The sequence below is a fragment of the Hylobates moloch genome, unplaced genomic scaffold (genome assembly GCF_009828535.3).
Source record: "Hylobates moloch isolate HMO894 unplaced genomic scaffold, HMol_V3 SCAFFOLD_24, whole genome shotgun sequence".
In the NCBI taxonomy this organism is placed as follows: Eukaryota; Metazoa; Chordata; class Mammalia; order Primates; family Hylobatidae; genus Hylobates; species Hylobates moloch.
Window position 1 is genome coordinate 32,637,353 of NW_026652299.1, and position 23,995 is coordinate 32,661,347.

Genomic DNA, 23,995 nt, shown 5'->3' on the forward strand with positions numbered 1-23,995 from the left:
ATTTCAACTTTATTATATACTTTAACGAAAATGGCATGTGAAACGGATATTATGTCTACTTACTTGAGTTATTTTGCAGAGTGACTTACTAAATGGAAAAAAAAAAACTGTATGGTCTATATTAGTAGGAAAGTAATTTTTGGAGAAGGATTATGTAAAAGGAATTACAGAATTGGGAATAAGCTGTTTCAGGCACGATGACAAGGCAAGAGCATCAGGAAATCACGGTGTTTCCTCTTAGCAACCAGTGAGCAGCAGGAAAGGCACTCCCGGAGCCACGGCTTCCCAGAGAGCCTGGCACAGGCACACAGCTGGGTGACGGTTCTCATGTGGATATTTAAAACAACACCATCAAGATAAAAATACTGTCATATCTGTAGCATCTCTATTTATGTATTTATTTTTCCTTGAAATAAAAATGTTCTAAAGTTACATTGTTTTCCATGTTGCCTGTTTTATTACTTCTCACAACTTAGGCAACAAAATTTTACGTAGTCATATTTCCAGTTCTTATATGTCTGCTCTACTCTGTATTTAGATTTGGTTAGAAAATCTGATTATTCTTGATTTCACCAGGAGCTTTCTTTTTTATTTCTTCCAAATAAAAACTAATAGTCAACTTCATTAGGCGTTATGACTAGAAAATTAAGCACTCGTTGTGAAGAGAAAAGTAAGAATACAGCCATTTTATTTTATTTTATTTTATTTTTGAGAGAGGGTCTCACTCTGTCGCCCAGGCTGAAGTGCAGTGGTGCCATCATAGATAGCTCACTGCAGACCTAACCCCCTGAGCTCAAACGATCCTCCTGCCTCAGTCTCCCGAGTAACTAGGACCATAGGTGTGCACCACCACGCCTGCCTAATTTTTGTATTTTTGGTAGAGACAGGGTTTCACCATGTTGCTCAGGCTGGTCTCGAACTTCTGGCTCAAGCAATCCTCCCACCTTGACCTCCCAAAGTGCTGGGATTACAGGCGTGAGCCACCGCACCGGGCCAGCCCTTTTAAGTTTGAGCCCTTTAACAGGATCTAAATCTGGTGCTCAGGATAAAATGTTGCCTCTGGTGCTTTCTTCCCATAATTACAGTATTACAGAGGCATTCTTAATGTTCCCTCTTCAAATTAGAAACAGTAAGTTGAAATTGCCTTCAAATTACTGTTGACGGCAATTTGAGCCCAGATGCCAGTATTAGAGAACACATATTGAAGAACTGAATTTATAAGTAAACCACCATTTCCCTGTACAAGTAAATGCATAGGATACTGCCAGTCATTAAATATTGAGTCTAGCACAATGTATGAAGCATAAAAATTCAGTGCCACTGGTTTTTCAACAGCTGTTTCCCCCAAAGAAAGGGCAACTTCTGGTGCGCACCAGTAAAATAGCAACCTTTTTACATTACTTTGCATAAAGATTTACAAGTGTTCCAGGACCTGGGAGGCTAGTCTATAACAAGACAGCCCCTAGCGACATTGCTTTCCTTCTCCACGGTGGTCAGCGACACACAAATACCCACGGTGTGTTGGCGAGCTGGTCTGCTACATCAGTCCAGGTTTAAAATCCAGGCTTACTTTCTGTTAACAAATCGCACGTGGATGGGCCCCCCTGGTGTCAGGAGCCCATGGGTTTTTGCGTGAACAGCTTTGGTCTGAGAAGATGTTTTGATCTCAAAATGTTGAAGCAACTAAGAAGAGAAAGAGAGAGAAGGGGTCAGAATTGGAACAGCAGAAAATTCTCAGTGCTCCCTGAATGCTTTTACTCTTCCTGTGGTGGCACTGGGCTGCAGAGAGCCCAGGCAATGAGCACCCACATCCAGCTTTTGGAGACTACAGAACCTCCGGGTCAGTGGGAAGCCCACTGTTCGGAAACAGAACTTTAGATCCCATACCAGAGCCTAGGCATGTCCACTAAGCAGCTGTGCAGCTGGTGGGACAGAGATGCAGGCAGATGCTCAGATGACTTAAGTTTCACCTGCCATTTCAAATTCTAACTCTGTTGCTTCCATTGCAGGTCTAGATGAAGAAGACATCAAAGGAGCAGGGGGAAATGCAGAACAAAGCAAAATTCCGGGTTTCCTGCTGGTTCCAAATCTGCAGACGCTTCAGACCCGGCCAGAAACAGAGGCGGAGAGAGCTGAATCCTCCAAAAGACTTCATCGTGCTAATATCCTGAATTTAAATATTCTTGGTTCATACCTTTGATTCCATTTCTCATTTCTACAGTTCAAAAGCAGAACCAGCCCTGCCTCCCAGGGTAAAACTGGAATGTACCTACACGGTGAGTTTGAAAGAACACCTAAAGCGATTATCTCCCCCACTGGCCGGCTAGGGCTTGATGTTCAAAGTCAGCCCTGGGCTTAGGAATACAGGTAACCTGCTCTAAAGACTTCTGTCCATGGACAGGCTCCTGGCGGGGAGGGGGACCTTGCTTTCAGCCCATTTGGACAGAGCAGGGGGTAGATGAGCTGGCGACACCATAGTCTCCTACTTAGGACCCAGGCTGTCCCTGCCCTGCCCTTCCTCTCTCTCCAGCTTCGTCTCCCAGGCAAAGAAGCTGCACCCAGGATGGGCTGGGGCTCCAGGCTGGAGTACCATGGCGTGATCATGGCTCTCTGCAGCCTCAGCCTCCTGGGCTCAAGTGATCCTCCCACCTCAGCCTCCTCAGTAGCTGGGACTACAGGCATGCATCACATCTGGCTAACTTTTAAATTTTTTTGTAGAAACAGAGACTCGCTTTGTTGCCCAGGCTGCCCCTGAACTCCTAACCTCCAACGATCCTCCCATCTCCGCCTCCCCAAGTGCTGGGATTAAAGGTATGAGCCACCACTCTCGGCCTCTAACACTGTCGAAAGGGGAGGTAGAGCTCTCCTCAGAGCCTAATTTACAATCACTTGTGCTGGTAATAGTGAATAGTAATGAAAAAGGAATGAATGATGAGATTGTTGATTTGGGTTCATACCTTTGATTCCATTTCTCATTTCCATAGTTCAAAAGCAGAATCAGCCCTGCCTCCCAGGGTAAAATTGGAATGTACCAACACAGTGAGTTTGAAAGAACACCAAAGTATCCATCACCCTAAAGCGATTATCTCTTTAAGATATCTCTTTTAAGATAATTAAGAGTCAGACAGGGCACCAAGGCTCAAGGGTCAAGGCTTGCAATGGGGATGCAGGCGGAACTCATGCCTTTGTCACTATTAAAGAAATGAGCTGAACAGCATGTCTTCAGGCAGCTACATCATTTGCTGGCATCTGGGTGGCTCAGCCTAAACACCTAACCTCTGACCCCTCGTGCTGACCTCTCAGAAACGCCTGCTCATTCCCATGCGGTAGAGGGAAGACTCACATGTGGACATGTGGGTCTCCTAACTTCAAGGCCATCATGCCACACGGTATTTTTTCTTTTCTGAGTGGTTTGTTTGTTGAAAAAATTAAAACTATGCAGGAGACAAAAGACAAAAAACACTGCCCCCCCCCCCCGCCCCGCCGCCCCCCTACATCCAATTTCCAGCTCCCAAGGAGCTGGGGTGGATCTTCCAAACATGCTCCTGTTCAATCAAATATCTTTTTCCTGATTTTAAGGGAACACATTAATATCACACCATGAAAGCTGTCCCTTTCCTTCCCAGTAGCCTTCAGGCATGTGCCTGTAATGTTGGGGCAGACGCCATTTATTTGGTTAAGAAAGGCCCCACTGTTGGGAGTTGAACAATGAGAATACATGGACACAGGGAGGGGAACATCACACACAGGGGCCTGTCAGGGGGGTGGGGGGGAAGAGGAGGGAAAGCATTAGGACAAATACTTAATGCGTGTGGGGCTTAAAACCTAGATGATGGGTTGATGGGTGCAGCAAACCACCATGGCACATGTATACCTATGTAACAAACCTGCACGTTCTGCACATGTATCCCAGAACTTAAAGTAAAATTTAAAACAAAAGAAAGGCCCCACTGTTGCTCCTGTGCCAAGAGACTTTCTTCATTAATTGGGGTTGAATTTTATCAATTATCTTTTGGGATGCTCATGTAATTTTTCTCCTTTTTATCTTGGTGGATTCTACTGACAGATTTTCTCTAGGCAGACCATCCTCGCATTCCTGACTACATCTGATATGTGAAGATGCCTTTCCGTTTTATACATTCAGCCTGCCAAGTGTTCATTTTGCATATTTTCCATCTTCAATTATTAATCAGTCAGGCTGGCCTGTAGTTTTTATTTTCCATCCTTTCCCGGTTTGAATATCAAGGTTATGCAAGTCTCACAAAATGAGACTTCCTTTTTCTATTCTTTATTTATATAAGATGATGATTACCTGTTCCCTGAAGATTTGATAAAACTTGCCAATAACCCTGTCTAGGTTCAGGATATTTTAGGGGTAAATCTTTTTACCACTGACTCATTTCTTTGATCTGCTCTCACTGATTCAATATCTTAGGTCTGTTCTCTTTCATTTGAGTCAATTTGGAACACTTATATTTTTTCTAGTAAACAGTATACTTTATCTAAGTCTTCAAATTTATTGGCAAAAAAACTGTTTTAGCTATTTTCTTGATTAAAAAAAAAATCATCTCCTGTCTATACAGTTGTGCCTCCCTGCTCATTCCTGGTACTATTTGTGCCTTCTCTTTTTTTTTCTTTCTTTTTTTTTTTTTTGAGACAGAGTCTTACTCTGTCACCCAGGCTGGAGTGCAGTGGCGTGATCTCAGCTCATTGCAACCTCCGCCTCCTGGGTTCAAGCAACTCTCCTGCCTCAGCCTCCCAAGTAGCTGTGATTATAGGCACCCGCCACCGGGCCTGGCTAATTTTTGTATTTTTAGTAGAGATGAGATTTCACCATGTTGGTCAGGCTGGTCTCGAACTCCTGACCTCATGATCTGCCCGCCTTGGCCTCCCAAAGTGCTGGGATTACAGGTGTGAGCCACTGTGCCCAGCTTTTTTCTTAACAATTAAAAATCATGGGCCAGGCGTGCTGGCTTACACCTGTAATCCCAGCACTTTGGGAGGCCGAGGCGATGGATCACTTGAGGTCAGAAGTTCGAGACCACCCTGGCCAACATGGTGAAACCCCGTCTCTACTAAAGATACAAAAAATTAGCGGGGCATGGTGGCAGGAGCCTGTAATCCCACCTACTCCAGAGGCTGAGGCAGGAGAATCGCTTGAACCCAGGAGACAGAGTTGCAGGGACCCAAGATTGCGCCACTGCACTCCAGCCTGGGCGACAGGGCGAGACTCCAAAAAGAAACAAGGGCCAGGCACAGTGGCTCACACCTGTAATCCCAGCACTTTGGGAGGCCAAGGCAGGTGGATTACTTGAGGTCAATAGTTCGAGACCAGCCTGGCCAACATGATGAATCCCCATCTCTACTAAAAATACAAAAATTATCTGGGCGTGGTGATGGGCACCTGTAATCTCAGCTACTCCAGAGGCTGAGGCAAGAGAATTGCATGACCCCAGGAGGCAGAGGTTGCAGTGAGCCGATTGCACCACTGCACTCTAGCCTGGCGACAGAGCAAGACTCAAAAAAAAAAAAGAAAAAAAAAAACCATGATGCTCCCTTTCTACACTTGCCCAGGTAGAAATGAGGACTTTTTAAGCAAAAACTTTAGCAGGTATATCCATGTGTTAACAGCAGCAAACAAGACCCCATCACAAGCTCCAAATACCATTTCACCGCCAGCCTCTTGCTCAGGTATCTGCCCCGGTTCTTCAGGCAGCCAGAGCTTGGGGGCAACAAGCCTCCCTCCCAACTCACCGATGCCCTTCGGGAGGGTGCAGTGGCTGTGGGAGGCACGGCAGCATTTTAGGGAGCTGAGACCTTCCTGAAAACACTCCCCACAGCAGACTTAGTGCAGGGCTCAGAGTATGAGAACAGCTTCTATTTCTTGGGCACAGACTCTGTGCGTGGACTGTTTTTACTCCTCACACACCTATCAGGTAGGGATTTGGCCCCTTTTGTAAATGATGTGACAGGCTCAGCTCAGGTGGCTGAGAAATCTGCCAAGGTCCCGGAGCCAGCAAGTGGCAGAACTGGGGGTGAAGCCAGCTTGCCCTGAGCTCCCCCTACACACCGAGCTGCCGCTCACATGCTCCCAGGGACAGGGGTAGCGGTCACATCCACACGAAGGTGGGATGGCCACTTGGTCCCACCAGCCCCACCCCAGCAGAGCCTCGTGGGCCACCTGTGCCTCCAGAGCCAGCCCTGAGCCAGTGGGAGTTCTCACCATACCTCGTTCTGGGCCTCCTCCCTGGGCAGTAGACCCTTACCTTCTCCAGCTCTGGTGCCCACCCTAAGCCTGACCATCCAGAATCCCTCTACCCCTCCTCCCAGCCAACCAGGCTCCCCTGGTCCCTCACTCTCCCTTCTGCCCAGCTCCGGGCTCCCAGTGAGCCTGGAGGAGGCACCTGCATGACTTGTAGGGAAAAAGTCAAGACACCTGGATCCTGCCCTGCACCTGCCACTGTGGGACTAGGCAAGTGGCTGTTGCTTTCTGAGCCTCAGTTTCCTCACCAGTAAAATGGGGAGATGAGGTCACCAGGAACTCCCCACGTTCCCCAAATGCTCAGACAACGATGGAGCTCCCAAACCTCGGGCCAAGGTTTCCTGTCGCTGAAACAGCCTCCAACTTGCAGGAGAGGCTAATGGGTGGAATTTTCTCCACCACTGGCTTTTCTTTTATAAAATTTCCTTCAGGTGTTATTTAGTTCCTGCTATAGCCTGAACCCGGATACAGTGCAAATCCAGAATTATGTATCTTCACGTGTAAGGTGTTCTCTAACAACACCCAGGGGGCGGGGTGGGCATGGGAGATGGGGAGGCATTTTCAAGGGATTTCATGCAGAGCTCTTGTTTTTGGATAGGGTCTCACTCTGTCGCCCAGGCTGGAGTGCTGTGGTGTGATCATGGCTCACTGCAGCCTTGAACTCCTGGGTTCAAGTGAGCCTCCCGCCTCAGCCTTCTGAGTACCTGGGACCACAGGTGTGAGCCACAATGCCTGACAGCTCTTGCTCTTAAGTTTCCAAAACCGTCTTTTCTTTTTAACCTGCAAGTCTTTATCCCGTTGTGCCCAGTAGAAAGAGGCCGAACCCAAAGGCCAACGTTTGGCCTCCACGCCCTACCTGGATCACGACAAGGTGAATCTCCAGTTCTGCAATTCTCCGCCCTATGCAGCTGCGAACCCCATGACCAAAGGGGATGGATCCAAAATTGTCAACTCTATCTAAGTCTCCTTTCCGCAGCCAGCGCTCAGGCCGGAACTCCTTGGCCCGAGGGAAGTTCTCATCCTGGTACGATGTGGCATAGTGGCAAAGGGCCAGCTGGGTCTGAGGAAATCAGGGATGACAGAAAAGGGATAAGGAGCAGAATCACTCAAGAGCAGGGCAGGGCCCAGAGCCCTAGCCGGACAGTCTCCCAGGGTGCTCCCGCCTGATGGCCGCCTGGGTCCACTCACGCCCAGGATGGCAGCAGCTCCCTCCCCTCCCACTCCACACTGCACCCCAAATGTCACTGCAGCCGCTGAGAAGACCGTCGAGCCCTTCAGAGACTCCCAGCGGTGACTGGCCACTTCCACACGGCCTGGGGAGCAGGCCAAGGAGCATGGGCTGCCTTGCTGGTGAGCAGTAAGTTTCCAGAGCAGCGAGATCACACCATTCCCTTCCTTTCTCCCAACACCCCATCTTCATCTTAAAATACATGCGAAAGAAAAGGAAACCTATTGATCTCTGCTTAGGGACAAAGACTTCCTGAAGGTAGAAGCAGATTCCAATTCAACCCCGACCCGCAAGGCCTGGCCACCCCCATGGCCCCAAACTCACGCCTTTCGGAATCAGATACCCGCCAATAACCAGGTCTTCCTGGGTGACCCGGCCGTTCCCTGGCAGCACTGGAAACAGCCTGGAAAAGAGCCAGCGGGGACAGGAGTGGCATGGTGACTTTCACAGTATTTTATTGAACGTTCAGAACCCTGGATATATTCCCATTTCCATTAAAAATTCTTAAAAAGTAACACATGGTACATATTCAACTGAAACATTTTGCAAGGACTTTGCGGCTTCTTTGCTGGCTTGCTTTACCAGCGAGTATTCTGAGGAATGTGGAAAAGATTCCCAAAGCAAAACGTTTGCAAAACACAAAGCCAAGCCTTTCACATGCCATTGTGTTCCCAGGAGGGAAAATTCCAAGTTTCTAATATTTTATGTAACCACGGGACCACTTTATCAAGGAATAGTTCATAGGACTTAAGGCCCCATGAAATGCATTTGGAGAAAAGATACTTCAGTGATCAGATTATCTCAGAAAACCCTGAATAAAACTTTAATTGACAAATACCAGTAAACCCCACAGCCAGCTCCTTTTTTTTTTTTTTTTTAATTTTGAGGTTAAACAGCGTGCTATATAGGTTGAGGGTCATTATCAAGTCAGCTTTGAAAGAATTCTTTAGTACATACTGCAGAAAACAAGCTTTGCTTTTTGTCACAGCATTTCCTCACAGAGGATGCCGTGTTTGGGGGAACGGATGTCATCCGTCCCTATCCCACCTCCTACCCAAACCATCCCCTCAACCCAAGACAACCCACATCCCTCCGGCTTTTCCGTTTGTCAGGAAAGCCCTGTCTGGGAGTAATTGAACCTCAAAGGGTGGCGTCTCAGCTCAGATGAGGACATTCACACAAGAACCATGAGGTTTGTACCCAGGTCTGGAAATCAGCCAAACAGCCCAAACTATTTTCCTGACAAATCGATCTGGTTTCGTGTTATCTTTAGAGGAACAAAGTCAAAGGCCATTGACCCAGGAACATGTTGGGAAATCTCCAATAAGCCAATTGGCTAAAGCAGGGACAATATTCAATGACTGCTCAAAAGATTTTTTTTTTTTTTTTTTTTTTTGAGACAGAGTCTTGCTCTGTCACCCAGGCTGGAGTGCACTGGTGCAATCTTGGCTCCATCACCTAGCTTCAAGCGATTCTCTTGCCCCAGCCTCTCAAGTAGCTAGGACTACAGGCGCCCACCACCACGCCCTGCTAATTTTTGTGTTTTTAGTAGAGACGCAGTTTCACCATGTTAGCCAGACTGCTCTTGAACTCCTGACCGCAGGTGATCTGTCTTGGCCTCCCAAAGTGCTGGGATTACAGGCGTGAGCCACTGCGCCTGGCCCAAAGAGCTTTACAGAGAATAAGGATTATGTCGACCCATGAAACAGAATGGTCTTTCTGCTATTCTGACAAGAGCAGAGAAAAAATTACAGTCACGAACATCCTCATCCTGAACAGGTCAGCCATGGAGGGCAGTTGGAGGACTCGTTATGACAGAGAACCAGGGACCTAAGGGACACAGTTCGTTGACAGATTCTGGCAAGCCTTTTACCTCAGGGTTTCCTTAAGGAGAGCTCTGACCAGCGGGACCTTGGGGACATCAGCTGCAGTTGGAACATGCCTTTCCCCTAAATTCTTGACAATCTCCTGGTACACTGTCTGCTGCACTTCTGGGTGCCTTGCCAGGAGGTACACTGTCCAGGACAAGGTGAAGGACGTCTAAGGAGAGAAAGTGGCAGACACAGGCAGGCAGTGAGTAACACCAGGGACTGAAACAGACACGGTGGCAGGTATGAAGTCCCCTGGGAATACACATAGCTGCAAAGTCAAACTCATCCAATTCCATATAGCACTTAATGTCTTACCAAAAAACGAAAGACTGTTTCCTTAATTCATGGCAAATAAATAAATAAATAAATAACAACATATTTGGCAAGTGACATCGACTCTATGATTCACGTGCTCCTGTCATGAAGAGCCACAGGAAAAGTGATCCTGGAGCTTTTTTTAATCACTGAAGAGCAATATGTCAGGGATGCTGCGGAGCCTGGAGGATCTGCTGGGACTTCGTGTGACCTTCTTTGCAGGGCTTGCTCCGTGTGTGCCAGAAAGGGCCTCAGGCTGCCCCCCGGCATCCCCACGCCCAGGATGCTGGGTCCGGCCCACCTGACTACCCTAATCTAGAGATTGCAGTGCACAGGAGATCACTAGTTAGCCATCGTGTCCTGCCTTCATCAAGGAAGGTCCACACAGAGCAAGTCAATAACTCGTCTATGCAAAGCAGTGTCTTTTTTTTTTTTTTTTTTTTGAGACAGAGTCTCATTCTGTCACCGAGGCTGGAGTGCAGTGGCGTGATCTCGGCTCACTGCAAGCTCCGCCTCCTGGGTTCACGTCATTCTCCTGCCTCAGCCTCCCGAGTAGCTGGGACTACAGGCGCCCACCACCACGCCCAGCTAATTTTTTGTATTTTTAGGAGAGACACGGTTTCACCGCGTTAGCCAGGATGGTCTGGAACTCCTGACCTTGTGATCTGCCCACCTCAGTCTCCCAAAGTGCTGGGACTACAGGAGTGAGCCACAGCACCCGGCCAGCCATGTCACTTTTTATACTTCTTCTCAAACCTTTCTACTTACTGAAAATAATTGTTTTATTCTCATAGGTCCCAAGATTTTTGCTAAAATCAATAGTATCATCTATGGGACTACATTTCACTCTCTAGTAAACAAGGAAATGCCACAGTATAAAGGCCTTTCTCTTTCACCAAAAAAAAAAAAAAAAACTAATTTAAGCAGGTAATATTGATATCATTTTCTTGTAGAAGATATCACGTGTTTTACAGGGCAGGCCTCTTGTATATATAATATAATGTGCAAGCTCTTATAAATTATAAAAGATTACTTAGATGCTTCCTATCAAGAGAATAGAAAATTTCTATTAAGGTCACATTTTTATGGAAAAAATGTGGTATATCCATACAATGGAATACTACTCGGTAATTAAAAAGAATCAATTACTGTTCTATGCCACCACATGGATGAATCTGAGTCATTCTTCTGAGTGCAGGAGGCCAGATGGAAAAGACAGCATACCATATGATTCCATTCTCATCGATGTTTAGAAAAATGTGGCAGTGGTTTCATAAATGATTCCATCTGTCAACAATCTGTATCGCATTATGCAGTTTAAATGGAGTTGACTATGCATAAGTTATGCTGCAGTAAAATCATACTAATTTTTAAAAATCAGTATGAAGTTGTAAGAATTTGTTCCCTGGCTTCTATTGTAGGATGCTAAAAGGAACAGCTTCCTTCTGAATGCCACCTCATTGTGATGTTCTTAGTTACCACCAGGGGGCAGGAGGCACAAGCTCAGCGACCAAGCCATTCATTCATTTCTTCACCTTTCAAGTGGTGTCTTAATTTGAGCAAATCCACACCATCACATTCACGTAGTTAATTAGAATTTTCATTGATTGTATCATTTAGTTTGCATTTAATTCATATACTTTTATTGTTGCACAAAATCCAAAAGAATAAGGAGTTTATGCTGTGTGGGTTTTTTGTTTTGTTTTGTTTTTTGCTTTTACATGCTTAAGTGATATTATAATGAAAATAAAGCCTTGAGGCTTTTTCGTCCCTTTAAGATGGAGGTCTGTGCGGGGCGTGCCTTATTCAAGGCCGGGAAGCACCCGCGCAGAGGAAAAGCTTTGAGATGATGAGCTTGGTTGTTTAGTTTCCCCACCTGTTAATGAAGTCAATGACTCCTACCTTAGAGGAAGCTGTGAGACAGGCAGGGTGTGCGTGCAATGCTTTGGAAACAGCGAAGCGTCACGCAATCTTAATTCTCACTTTCCACTCAACCACCAGCAGCACCCCAGCCCGCAGCTTCCCCAGTTTCCAGCCAGAAATTTCATTATCTTCCACCCACTGAAAGCATCAGCCTAGCTCCTCCCTGTTTTGCCACTTCCTTTTAGCAAATTTTACAACTGCTTTCACCTGTACCTACATGGAGATCATTTTCACGCCTATCCTATTAATTGTATCATATTACACATATGTTTTTGAAAAGAACTTGGCTCCTTATCCCTCTGGACCATGCCACCCCCAGCCAGCCAAGAAACTCATGTTAACTATCTAGTGTGTTCCCTCCATGCTCTGCTCCGTGCTCACAGTCACGGACAGATGTGCACATGCACACAGCCGGGAGGGGGCGGTGCCGCTGCATCTTATTCACAGGACACAGGATACATGCTGGTCTGCCTCTTCCTTTCCCATCGGATAGCCTGTGGGTTCCTCCCAGGTTAATGGGCAGTGCTCTGTCTCATTCTGATATGAACCCTCCCTGGTCCCAGTGTATCATTGATCTGCCATGCTACTGGGCTCCATTCACAGGGAATTTGTTGATACACACACACACACACACGCACGCACTTATCAACCAAACTGCTTAAGTTTACTTCGTTTACACTCTCTTTAGCAGGTTTTGGTTTTGAAGTTATGTTGGCTTTATAGAACAAATTGGGGGGTGAATGAAATGAATTCTTGTCTTTATAAAATAAATTCCATGGCCTGGAATATTTTAAATGATAACTAATAAGGTTTTTTATGTCCATACCCTCTTCATTTGTGAAATTATGAAACAATGACAAAATGTTTACAAATCAGGAATGATTTGTAAACTTTAAACATTTATTATAATTTTGTGTGTGTGATAATGGAATTTTGCTTATGCTTTTCATAGAAATCATTATGCACCTTACATTTAATATACAATCATGCATGTGTAGTGATGTTTTGGTCAATGATGGACCCAATATACAATGGTGATCCCATAAGATTATAAAGCCACACTTGTACTGTAGCTTGCCAAGGTTTAAGTATGTTTGGATACACACATACTTACCACTGTGTTCCAGCTGCCCACAGTATTCAGTACAGTAACATTCTGTACAGTTGTGTAGCCTAGGAGTAATAGGCTCTACCATGCAGCCTAGGTGTGTGGTAGGTTACCATCTAGGTTTGTATAAATACACTCTAAGATGTTCACGCAATGACAGGACTGCCCAACAACGCATTTCTCAGAACAAACCTGCATCATTAAGTGAGGTGTGACTGCACACATGGAGTTTTCTCCTCCTGGAGCCCCTCAGCAGTGCAGCAGGCCTAGTACAAACATGAACAGTGTGCTAAACAAATCTGCCTTGAGAGTAGACAACAGCCAGTCGCAGTGTCTCATGCCTGTAATCCCAGCACTTTGGGAGGCCAAGGCGGGTGGATCACCTGAGGCCAGGAGTTCGAGACCAGCCCGGCCAACATGGTAAAACCCCCGTTGCTACTAACAATACAAAAAATTAGCTGGGCGTGGTGGTGGGCGCCTGTAATCCTAGCTACTCTGGAGGCTGTGGCAGGAGAATCAGTTGAACCTGAGAGGCAGAGGTTGCAGTGAGCCGAGACCATGCCATTGCACTCCAGCCTGGACGACAGAGTAAAACTCCATCCTCCCCCTCCAAAAAAGTAGACAACGTCCATGAGGTGAAGAGGAAGGGGTTATCGTGTGTTGCTTGCTGAGAACCAGGACCCCTAGACTCACCGTGTCGACGCCGGCCAGCAGCATCTCAGTCACGTTGGCGTAGATCTCCTGCAGCGTCAGCGCCTGGCTAAGGAAGAGGTATGTGAGAAGTCCCCCGCTCACCCTCCGGCCTCGGTCCATTTGGTACTGTATGTCCCTCAACTTGTTGTCAACATGAATTTGGCCTGTTTGGAAACAGTATTTCTTTTGAAAGGAGTTTGGGTTGAGAATCATCTTTTCAGTCTCAATGCCCTCTGTCCTCCCAGTAGCTTAACTAAACCAGTGGCAGGTGACAGAGGGTAAGGAAACCCAATTTATCTAATGTCAACCTGGGAGTTTCACTCATACACTTGCGTATGTAAATGAATGAAAAGTTAAAAGACAAGCTAAACATATCTTCCTTTTTAAAAATAAGCTGTAAGATATTTGCAGATGTTTGCTTTACTAATCCAATAGCCAAATAAATTATTTATATAATATGAGTAACAAAATGCAAACTCTTTTATTTTTTTCTACCACACTTTCAGAAAAGAAAATGAGTGGTGGGGAAAAGGCCACGCATTATTATCTGGGATGTTACCATATAGCACAGACTTCAGGACTTATATATTCAAATAAATGTTGTTGTTGTTTAAGACAGAGTCTCGCTCTGTGGCCCAGGCTGGAGTGCAGTGGCAGGATCTTGGCTCACTGCAACCTCCGCCTCCCGAGTTCAAGCGATTCTCCTGCCTCAGCCCCCGGATAAGCTGGGATTATAGGCATGCACCACCACGCCCGGCTAATTTTGTATTTTTAGTAGAGACGCGGTTTCGCCATGTTGGCCAGGCTGGTCTTGAACTACTGAACTCAGGTGATCCTCCCGCCTCGGCCTCCCAAAGTGCTGGGATTACAGGCGTGAGCCACTGCGCCCAGCCTAAATATTGATCTTGAAAAGACACCATGAAACACTTTATTCAGTGTTAGCATTGCTCTGGAAACATTGTTCTAAGCATTTAGAAAATAATTTCTTTATTTTCGGAAATGCTTTTATAGTAAAATTTTTAGTCACATAAGAAAACAAATCTCTTTGTAATCTCACCTTGGATTTGAACAAAAATTGTAACATTCAAATGAATGTGCGTGGACCTGAAACTCTACATTTTAAGCACTGATCAATTTATTTGGAGTAAAGACATCATCTTGCATGGACATTTACTTGTACCTGTCCCTGCTGGCATGCTAGTGAAAATAAAAATTATTTTAAAATGAAAAAACTGATCATGTTATCTGTAGTCAAAACCCACATGCTTTTTACTTCTTTGAAAAAGAAATCCATGGCCAGGCGCGGTGGCTCACACTTGTAATCCCAGCACTTTAGGAGGTCAAGGTGGGTGATCACCTGAGGTCAGGAATTCAAGACCAGCCTGGCCAACATGGTGAAACCCCGTCTCTACTAAAAATACAAAATAATTAGCCAGGCATGGTGGCAGGTGCCTGTAACAGCAGCTACTCAGGAGGCTGAGGCATGATAATCACTTGAACCCAGGAGGCAGAGGTTGCAGTGAGCCAAGATCACACCACTGCACTCCAGCATGGGTGACAGAGCCAGACTCCGTCTTAAAAAAAAAAACAAACAAAAAAAAAAACAAAAAAAAAACCCAAAAGTTATGGGTCCAAAAACCAACACATGACTACATCTAGGCATCCTCTGCTATGGTCACCCATTGTCTGGATGAGAGTTAGACACAAAACACGGCAGGTCAACCTGCTTCTGCAAAAGGTGCTCTCAATTCTTCTCTTACTGAATTTGAAGAGTCCATCCCAGGACCTGCAGAATTCCCGCCAGGGCTTTGGGATGAAGGGGCGAAGCCATCTGGGGATGGCGCCCGCATACATGGAGGTCTTGAACATGCTAAACATGAGCTCCAGGGCCTCGATGTATTCCACAGTCAGCTGTGGGATGCTGTTTTCCAGGCAGCCCAAACGACTCTCATAAAGGATGGTGGCCACTCCTAGACAGGAAAGAGAATTTGAAAACCCTCTTCTAGATTATTTACCAGACCAACAGGCAATGTTGGACCATAAATGCAACTTTCAAACGTGGTCCAGGTGCCTTTCACGAATGAGGCGTCGTCACTCTGAGGATTTCTCTGTGTCCTGAACTGCAGGGTGCTGGCATTTAGGGCTGACAGGTGGTTCTGTTGCTGCTTCACCTAAGGAGCCCCACAGCCCTGGGAGGCACAGGTGAAGAAGCCCACTCTCCAGAGGAAATTCGGAGACTCTGAGAGTTTAAGTAGCTTGGCTAAGGCTGCAGAGGAGGACCCTGGGACACATCTGGAGCACAGGTGTGAAATGATGAGCCCTGGGGAGGGACAATAACCGTGCGTGTCGCTGCTCTCCCCCAACACCCCCCTCTCAGGAAGGAGTCGGCAAACCCCACAGGGCCTCTTCCTGCCCCACCTGGCCACTGGGGATCGCCTTCCAGCCACTTGCCCAACTTGAGGAATTGAAAAGTGACTCCTCCTGGCCAAAACGCAGAGCCCAGGCCTGGAGAGCTAAAGGTGCAGCAGAAGTGGCCTGGATGAATCCGTGTCGGGCAGAGCTGTGAACTGTATTTACCAATCACTTCTGGGATGATTTTGTTACTAATTTTAGAGAAAATTAATATCAGAACTATGCAAAGCTAACTTGAGTGAAACTTGAAGTAAGGTAAGCTTTTTTAAAAATAGACGAGAAAGCTGATAGAAAGTCCTCCAAGATGCATTCTATTGCTTTTTTTTACACAGACATCACCATGTTAGACCAACATGCTTTTTTTTTTCTTTTTTTTTGAGATGGAGTTTCACTCTTGTCACCCACGCTGGAGTACAATTGTGTGGTCTCAGCTCACTGCAACCTCCTCTTCTCAGGTTCAAGCAATTCTCCTGCCTCAGCCTCCCCAGTCGCTGGGATTACAGGTGCCCGCCACCATGGCCCAGTTAATTGTTGTATTTTTAGTAGAGACAGGGTTTCACCATGTTGGCCAGGCTGGTCTCGAACTCCTGACCTCAGGTGATCCACCAGCCTCGGCCTCCCAAAGTGCTGGGATTACAGGCACGAGCCACCGCACCCAGCCCCAAGATGCATTCTTAAGTAAAGAGAAGCATGGTGCAGAACAGTATGTTTGGTGTACTACCGTTTATTGTTTAAAAATAAAAAGAATATTCACATGCGTTTTTCTGTATGTGCATAAAACATCTCTTGCAATATACATGAGAGATTAGTGACCTTTGCTGCATTCAGGAAAGAGGGAGATCTTCACTGAAGCCTTTTTGGTATTGCTATTTGAACAGGAATGTACCACCCATTCAATATGTCTAAAAGCTACAACGAGTTTGAAGTAGATGCCCTCTCAACTTTACTCCTTGGTAAAAATTATGCTCAAACAAAATGTGTAGTAATTAGGAACATGGCTTCTTGAGTTTAAAAGACCTGAATTTGAAATTAACTTTCTGCCTCTAAAAAGAGGGATGGGAGTGTGGCATTGGGCAAGTTCTTTTTTAAGTCCAGTTTCAGCCAGGTGCAGTGGCTCATGCCTGTAATCCCAGCACTTTGGGAGGCCAAGGCAGGCGAATCACGAGGTCAGGAGTTCAAGACCAGCCTTGCCAACATGGTGAAACACTGTCTCTACTAAAAATACAAAAAATTAGCCGGGCATGGTGGCAGGCACCTGTAATCCCAGCTACTCGGAAGGCTGAGGCAGGAGAATCGCTTGAACCCGGGAGGCAGATGTTGCAGTGAGCCAAGACCACGTCATAGCACTCCAGCCTGGGTGACAGAGCAAGACTCTATCTCAGAAAAAAAAAAGTCTCAGTTTCCTCATTGGTCAACAGTGGTTCACACCAGGTTCATGCTAGCACCATGGAGGTGACATGCATGTATGTCCCAGACTTAGCACACTGCCTGGGACCCAGGGAATGATCCAAGATGACATCTGCGGGTTTGGGGCAAGTGTCCATTCTTCCCTCCTTCCCACCTGCTGATTCCACCTCACCTTCCATTGAATATTTGAAGAAAAGATCATTGACATTGGTCACGGTTTCTCCATCTTCTGCCTGGCTCCTGAGGAGGTAGATTCTTTTAATTAAGTCAGCAATAACTTGGTTGACTTCTCCAGAATAAATGGCGACATCTTTCGGTTTCAGAATTCTTTGTCTCAATATGCTTCTCATCTTGAGCCACTGTTCGCCCTCCCTAGAAGAATCAAGTGAGTTTCAAATCATCTTACCTACACTGACATTCTGGGAAAGAATTCAAGGAACCACTAGAAAAATTTTCAGCCATAAAGAATCAACAAGATCTGCCCGTCAAGGTGAAATTAAGACAGGAAAGACTTTTTGCTGGAGAGAGAGGAGTTAATAACTGCAGCCCTGGAGCCTGTTAGAGCTTCTTACACTCTTGCCTTTGAAGCAAACTTTAAGGAAAAAACTACCAGTGGTAAGTAATCATCTTTAGTAAAAATAATACCACTTCCTTTAAAAAATCTTGAAATAATATTGTAATAAAGAAATGAGATTGCTAATTAGCAAAAGAGAAAAAAGTATATATATGTATGCATACATATGTATATATAAATGAAGTAAGTACTGACATTAAAAAAGAAAAAGAGGGCCAGGCATGGTGGCTCATGCCTGTAATCCCAGCACTTTAGGAGGCCGAGGTGGGTGGATCACCTGAAGTCAGGAATTCAAGACCAGCCTGGCCAACATGGTGAAACCCCGTCTCTACCAAAAATACAAAAATTTAGCTGGGTGTGGTGGCGGGCACCTGTAATTCCAGCTACTCGGGAGGCTGAGGCAGGAGAATCACTTGAACCCGGGAGGCAGAGGTCACAGTGAGCCAAGATCACGCCACTGCACTCCAGCCCAGGCAACAGAGCGAAACTCCGTCTCAAAAAAAAAAAAAGAAAGAGAGAGAAAGGAAGGAAGGAAGGAAGGAAGGAAGGAAGGAAGGAAGGAAGGAAGGAAGGAGGGAGGGAGGGAGGGAGGGAGGAAGGAAAGAGAGAGAAAGAAAGAGAAGAAAGAAAGAAAGAAAGAAAGAAGAAAGAAAGAGAAAGAAAGAAAGAAAGAAAGAAAGAAAGAAAGAAAGAAAGAAAGAAAGAAAGAAAGAAAGAAAGAAAGAAAGAAAAAGAGTGACTGCAGCTTGTTACCAGGGTGTGGGGCCTTGGGGCTCCTGGCTGCACTCGGAGGGCGCCCAGGTAGCAGCCCAGCACACTGCTCCCAGGGAAGGCAGGACGCTGAGGGAACCCCCGGAGGTCTGAGGAGTGTTCTGCAGTTTCTCAGAGGGTCGTGGCAGGATTGAGCCTCAAGTGCCCACAAGCGTCACCCACACCTCCACACCTCCGCGTGGCTTCCCTCCCATCCCTGCTCCGCTTCCCGTCCCCAAGGAGACCACTTGCACTCAAAGCTTTGCCTCCAGATGGACTTTGGGGGACCCAAGCTAAGCCAGCCCGGCGTCTGGACCTAAGCACTGCCCTTCCCTTTGCTGTCCACTGTGCTTAAGTCACCAGCACCGCCTCACTCCATCTCAGCAGAAGAGGGGTCCAGGCACCCACACAGGCTCCTGAGCCTGCAGCTAACGGGGCGGACAGCAGAGAGATTCTGCCTCAGCCTTCTGGCCCCTCTAGGCCTGAATATTCAGGAGGAGCTGTTTAATTATTTCCCCCAGGACGGAAATTGAAGGACCCTGGTGACATCTGGTCACAATTCTTATTTATCTTACTTGAGAAATTGGTGGCTGTATTTCTCCCCAATTTATGTATAAGGACATAGATATCAAAAGCGCTGCAAAGAGAAGTCCCGCCCCATGGGGATTTGGACCGGGGCATCTGCAGGCGCCCTGGGCTTCCCTGCCTGGCCGTGGGCCATGATCTCTTGGAAGGCACAGAAGTGTTGGGTGACGCTGGTTCAAAATGAATAATCACAGTCTGCTATGAGACAGGAAAATCACCACGTGGCGACCAAGGCTGGAGGTTCTTAGCCCCTCCTCAAAGGGATTTTCCTGAAATAGTGACCACCTCCTTCCCCTGTGCACAGACAAGGGCGCTGTGAGTTTTATCTGCCTCGGTTATCACTGAATGGACTCCCAATGCCACAAAGCACTGCTTCCGAAGCGCTCTGCCCACCACCGAGCCAGCGTCGCCCCTCCTGGCTCCTGACGGGACAACTCGGCACGGAGGAGGAGCCAGAAAGCCCTGCTCGGCTCTTGTGTCTGGGAGATCACACAAGGCTGTCTGACAGCATTCCATGGGGGAGGTTATGGGCTTTTTTAAGAGCTGGCTTTTAGGAAGCCAGCTTTGGAGGAGGGGGCCTCCCCCTGAGCTCCCCCTCCAGCCCGTGGCTCAGCCTGGGCCCACATACTCACGCCGAGATGAGCCCGGTGGCTCTCCCCCGCAAGTCTCTGTACTCCCGCCAGGACTCCATGTTGGCTCTCTGGGGCGCAGCGCCCTCCGCCCGGAGCACCTGAGCCACCATATCGCGGTCTGCAATAGATACTACAAACTGAGGACCAAAGTGAGACTTGAAGATTTTTCCATATTCCCGTGTGTGCTTCTGCTGCAATACCATGGAGAAATCAAAAAAGGAAAAAATACATAGATATGATATACCTTTAACATAAACATCCCTGTGTGCTAGAGGAGCAGAAAATTGGGGCAGAGGGAAGTGCTATCTAATACAGCACTGAATCAGAGCAGTAATTTACATATTGCTGAGATAAACATGTTTTCACATAACCATCTCTTTTTTGTTGTTTCCGTTTGTTTGTTTGTTTGTTTGTTTGTTTTTAGAGACAGGGTCTTGCTCTGTTGCCCAGGCTGGAGTGCAGTGGCATAAACATAGCTCACTGCAGCCTCCAACTCCTGGGCCCAGGCAATCCTCCCACCTCAGCCTCCCAAGTAGCTAGGACTGCAGGTGCACACCTCCACTCCCAGCTAATTTTTTATTTTTTGTAGAGACAGGGGTCTCTCAATGTTGCCAGGCTGGTCTCGAACTCTTGGCCGCAAGTGGTCCTCCTGCCTCAGCCTCCCAAAGTGCTGGGATTACAGGCATGATACTGGAAGTTTTCTTATTCTTTAGGGATATGTTTTTTAAACTACCTTAGCTGTGTGAAGCAACAAGAGAGAAATGTCATCATAAGAGACAAATGTCCAGAGCAAACAGGGCCCTGTCTGCCAGCCCCTTTCCATGGGCCCAACAGCTCTACCCAAGCAGTACCAAGCCAACTCTGCAGAGCAAGCCCTCTGTGGACAGTCTGTAACGAGCCTCTAAAACTGACTCCCAGCAAGAAAATGAAGGAAAAGGCATCTGGATTGGAAACAAAGAAGTCAGGCTATCTCTATTGGCAGATGACATGATCTCACATACAGAAAATCCTACGGACTCTACTAAAAAACTATTAGAACTAGTAAGTTCAATAGGACACAAACTCAATATACAAAAATCAATTGTATTTCTATACACTAGCAGTGAACAATCCAAAATGAAATTTAAAAAACAATTCGATTTACAATAGCATCGAAAAGAATACAATACTTGACCAGCTGCATTGGCTCATGCCTGTCTGTAATCCCAGCACTTTTGGGAGGCTTAGGTGGGTGGATCGCTGGAGCACAGGAGTTCGAGATCGGGTTGGGCAACATGGCAAAATTCTGTCTCTAAAAAAAATACATGGCTAGGTGCAAAGGTTTATGCCTGTACTCTCTGCACTTTGGGAGGCCAAGGCGAGGGGATGACCTGAGGTCAAGAGTTTGAGACCAGCCTAGCCAACATGGTGAAACCCCATTTCTACTAAAAATACAAAAATTATCCAGGCATGGTGGTGTGCGCCTGTAATCCCAGCTACTCGGGAGGCTGAGGCAGTAGAATCACTTGAACCCAGGAGGCGGAGGTTGCAGCGAGCCACAAGACTGCACCATTGCACTCCACCCTGGGCGACAAGAGCAAAACTCTATCTCAAAAAATACATATATATACAAAAATTAGCAAAGCATGGTGGTGTGAGCCTGTAGTCCCAGCTACTCAGGAGGCTGAGGTGGGAGGATCATGTGAGCTCAGGAGGTGGAGGTTGCAGTGAGCGAAGATGGTACCACCACACTCAGGCCTGGGTGACAGAGCAAGACTCTGTCACACACAAAAAATAATATTCTTAGAAATAAATTTAACAGGAGAAGGGTAAAACCTACAATCTGAAAACTATAAAACATTGTCTAAAGAAATCTACAAAACATTATTTAAAGAAGCCTGAAATAAATGGCAAGACATGAAATAAATGGCAAGATATCCCATGTTCATGGATTGGAAGATGTAATATTGTTGAGATAGAAATACACCTCCAAGTGTGTATATCGATTCAGCGCAATCCCTGTCATAGTTCCAGTGAGCTTCTTTGTAGAAACTGATAAGCTGATCCTAAAATTCATATGAAAATGCAAGAGACCCAGAATAGCCTAAACAATCTTGAAAAAAGAACAAAGCTGGTGGACCCCCATTTTCCTGTTTCAAGACTTAGTATGGGAGAGGGGCCAAGATGGCCAACTAGAAGCAGTGGCGCTCAGATGCTCCCGTCAAAAAAAACATAATAAGCATGTGAATCCTTCACTGGCAGCCAGGGTATCCAGTTTCTCTCATCAAAATTGACTAGAAGGCTGGCATAACCCATGGAGAGAAGGAAGAACAGTGTAGTGCAGTGGCCTACCTGAGAGCCACACGGGGAAGGGAACCCCCTCCCCCCAGTCAAGGGAGGTGGTGAGTGAGCGGGCTACCCAGCTGGGGAAACTGTGCTTTTTCCACAGAACTGTGCAACCCACAGATCAGAAGATCCCACTCTCGAACCCATGCCACCAGAGCCAAGCGTCCCAACCCTGGTATGCACAGATTCCTACAGCCTCTCAGCTGGAATCTGCTTAAGCCTACTGAACTCCTGAGGGGAGGGGCGACCAGCACCAGCTGCAGCTGCCTGCTGTCTAAGCAATTTGAGCTCCTTGGGGGAGGGGCAGCAGCCAGCACTGGGACTCACAACTGCCAACAGACTAAGCTCCCTGGGTTGGGGAAGGGTGGCACCCATTTCTATAGCTCCAGGCTGCACTTTTCCCCTGCTGGAGCCGGGGAGGCTGGATGGCTTTGTCCCAAGAGTTATCCCCACAGCTCAACACACCAGCTGTGGCAGCTGGCAGCCAGAGTGCCTCTTCAGGTCTAACCCTAATGCATCCTTCCTCAGTGGCTGGGGATTCCCAGCAGGATCTCCAACAATTCCAGCCAGAGGCTAAGGGACAGAACCCTGATCTCCCTGGGCCTGAGCCCTTGGGGGAAGGGGTGGCCACAGTCTCTGCGGACCAGCAGACTTAGCCTCTTCTCCTGGTAGTTCTGAGGAATCCAGGCAATCCAGACTAGTGGGTTCCCCCCAGCAAAACACACCCTCCCCACCAAGGGACAAAGTGCTTCATTAAAAGGGTCTTGCTCCCTATGCCACCCAACTGGGTGAGACCCTCCAATAGGGGTTGTCAGATACCCTATACAGAAGCAATCCTACTGGCATCAGGCTGATGCCCCTTGAGGTCAGAGGTCCCAGAAAAAGGAGCAGGCACCCATCATTGCTGCACTTCAGCCTCCTTGAGTGACATCTCCAGGCACAGGAGCCAATCAGAAGAATAGGGCCTGAAGTGAACCCCCAGCAAACTGCAGCAGCCCTGCAGGAGAGCGATTGACTATTGAAAGAAAAACAAACAGAAAGCAACAACAACAGCATTGATAACAACAACAACAACAAAAAGGCCCCCACAAAAACCCCATCCAAGGGTCGGCAGCCTCAAGACTGAAACTAGACAAACTCACAGAGATAAGAAATAATCAACAAAAAAAATGCTGAAAACCAAAAGGCCTGAGTGCCTCTTCTCCTCCAAATAATCACAATGTCTCTCCATCAAGAGCACAGAACTGGATGGAGGATCAGATGGACGAATTGACAGAAGTAAGCTTCAGAAGATGGGTAATAAAAAACTACGATGACCTAAAGGAGCATGTTCTAACACAATGCAAAGAAGCTAAGAACACTGATAAAAGGTTAGAGGAATTGCTAACTAGAATAACCAGTTTAGAGAGGAACATAAATGACCAGATGGAGCTGAAAAACACAGTGTGAGAACTTCGTGAAGCATACACAGGTATCAACAGCCAAATCGACCAAGTGGAAGAAAGGATATCAGAATTTGAAGACCACCTTACTGAAATAAGACATGCAGACAAGAATAGAGAAAAAAGAATGAAAAGGAATGAACAAAGCCTCCAAGAAATATGGGACTTCATAAAAACAGCAAACCTACAATTGACTGGATGGAGCACCAGAAGGAGACAGGGAGAATGGAAACAAGCTGGAAAACACACTTCATGATATTATCCAGGAGAACTTCCTCAACCTAGCAAGACAGGTCAACATGCAAATTCAGGAAATACAGAGAACACCACTAAAATACTCCACAATAAGATCAACCCCAATACACATAGTCATCAGATTCTTCAAGGTTGAAATGAAGGAAAAACTGTTAAGAGCAGCCACCGAGAAAGGCCAGGTCACTTACAAAGGGAAGCCCATCAGACTAACAG

At 46.7% G+C, this 23,995-nt stretch overlaps 1 protein-coding gene across 1 annotated transcript in view; it reads right to left on the minus strand.

Annotated features, from left to right (window-relative positions):
- Positions 1-1,566: 1,566 nt before the first annotated feature.
- The window catches only part of LOC116462960 (cytochrome P450 27C1), a 32,222-nt gene continuing 9,793 nt past the window's right edge, over positions 1,567-23,995 (minus strand). Inside the window, exons 2-9 of the mRNA XM_032145884.1 lie at positions 19,761-19,951; positions 17,392-17,591; positions 15,161-15,370; positions 13,401-13,564; positions 9,364-9,530; positions 7,815-7,893; positions 7,119-7,322; positions 1,567-1,683 (exon numbers count right to left, since the gene is read on the minus strand). Coding sequence (XP_032001775.1) covers positions 1,567-1,683; positions 7,119-7,322; positions 7,815-7,893; positions 9,364-9,530; positions 13,401-13,564; positions 15,161-15,370; positions 17,392-17,591; positions 19,761-19,951 — 1,332 coding nt within the window. The remainder of the gene's footprint in view (positions 1,684-7,118; positions 7,323-7,814; positions 7,894-9,363; positions 9,531-13,400; positions 13,565-15,160; positions 15,371-17,391; positions 17,592-19,760; positions 19,952-23,995) is intronic.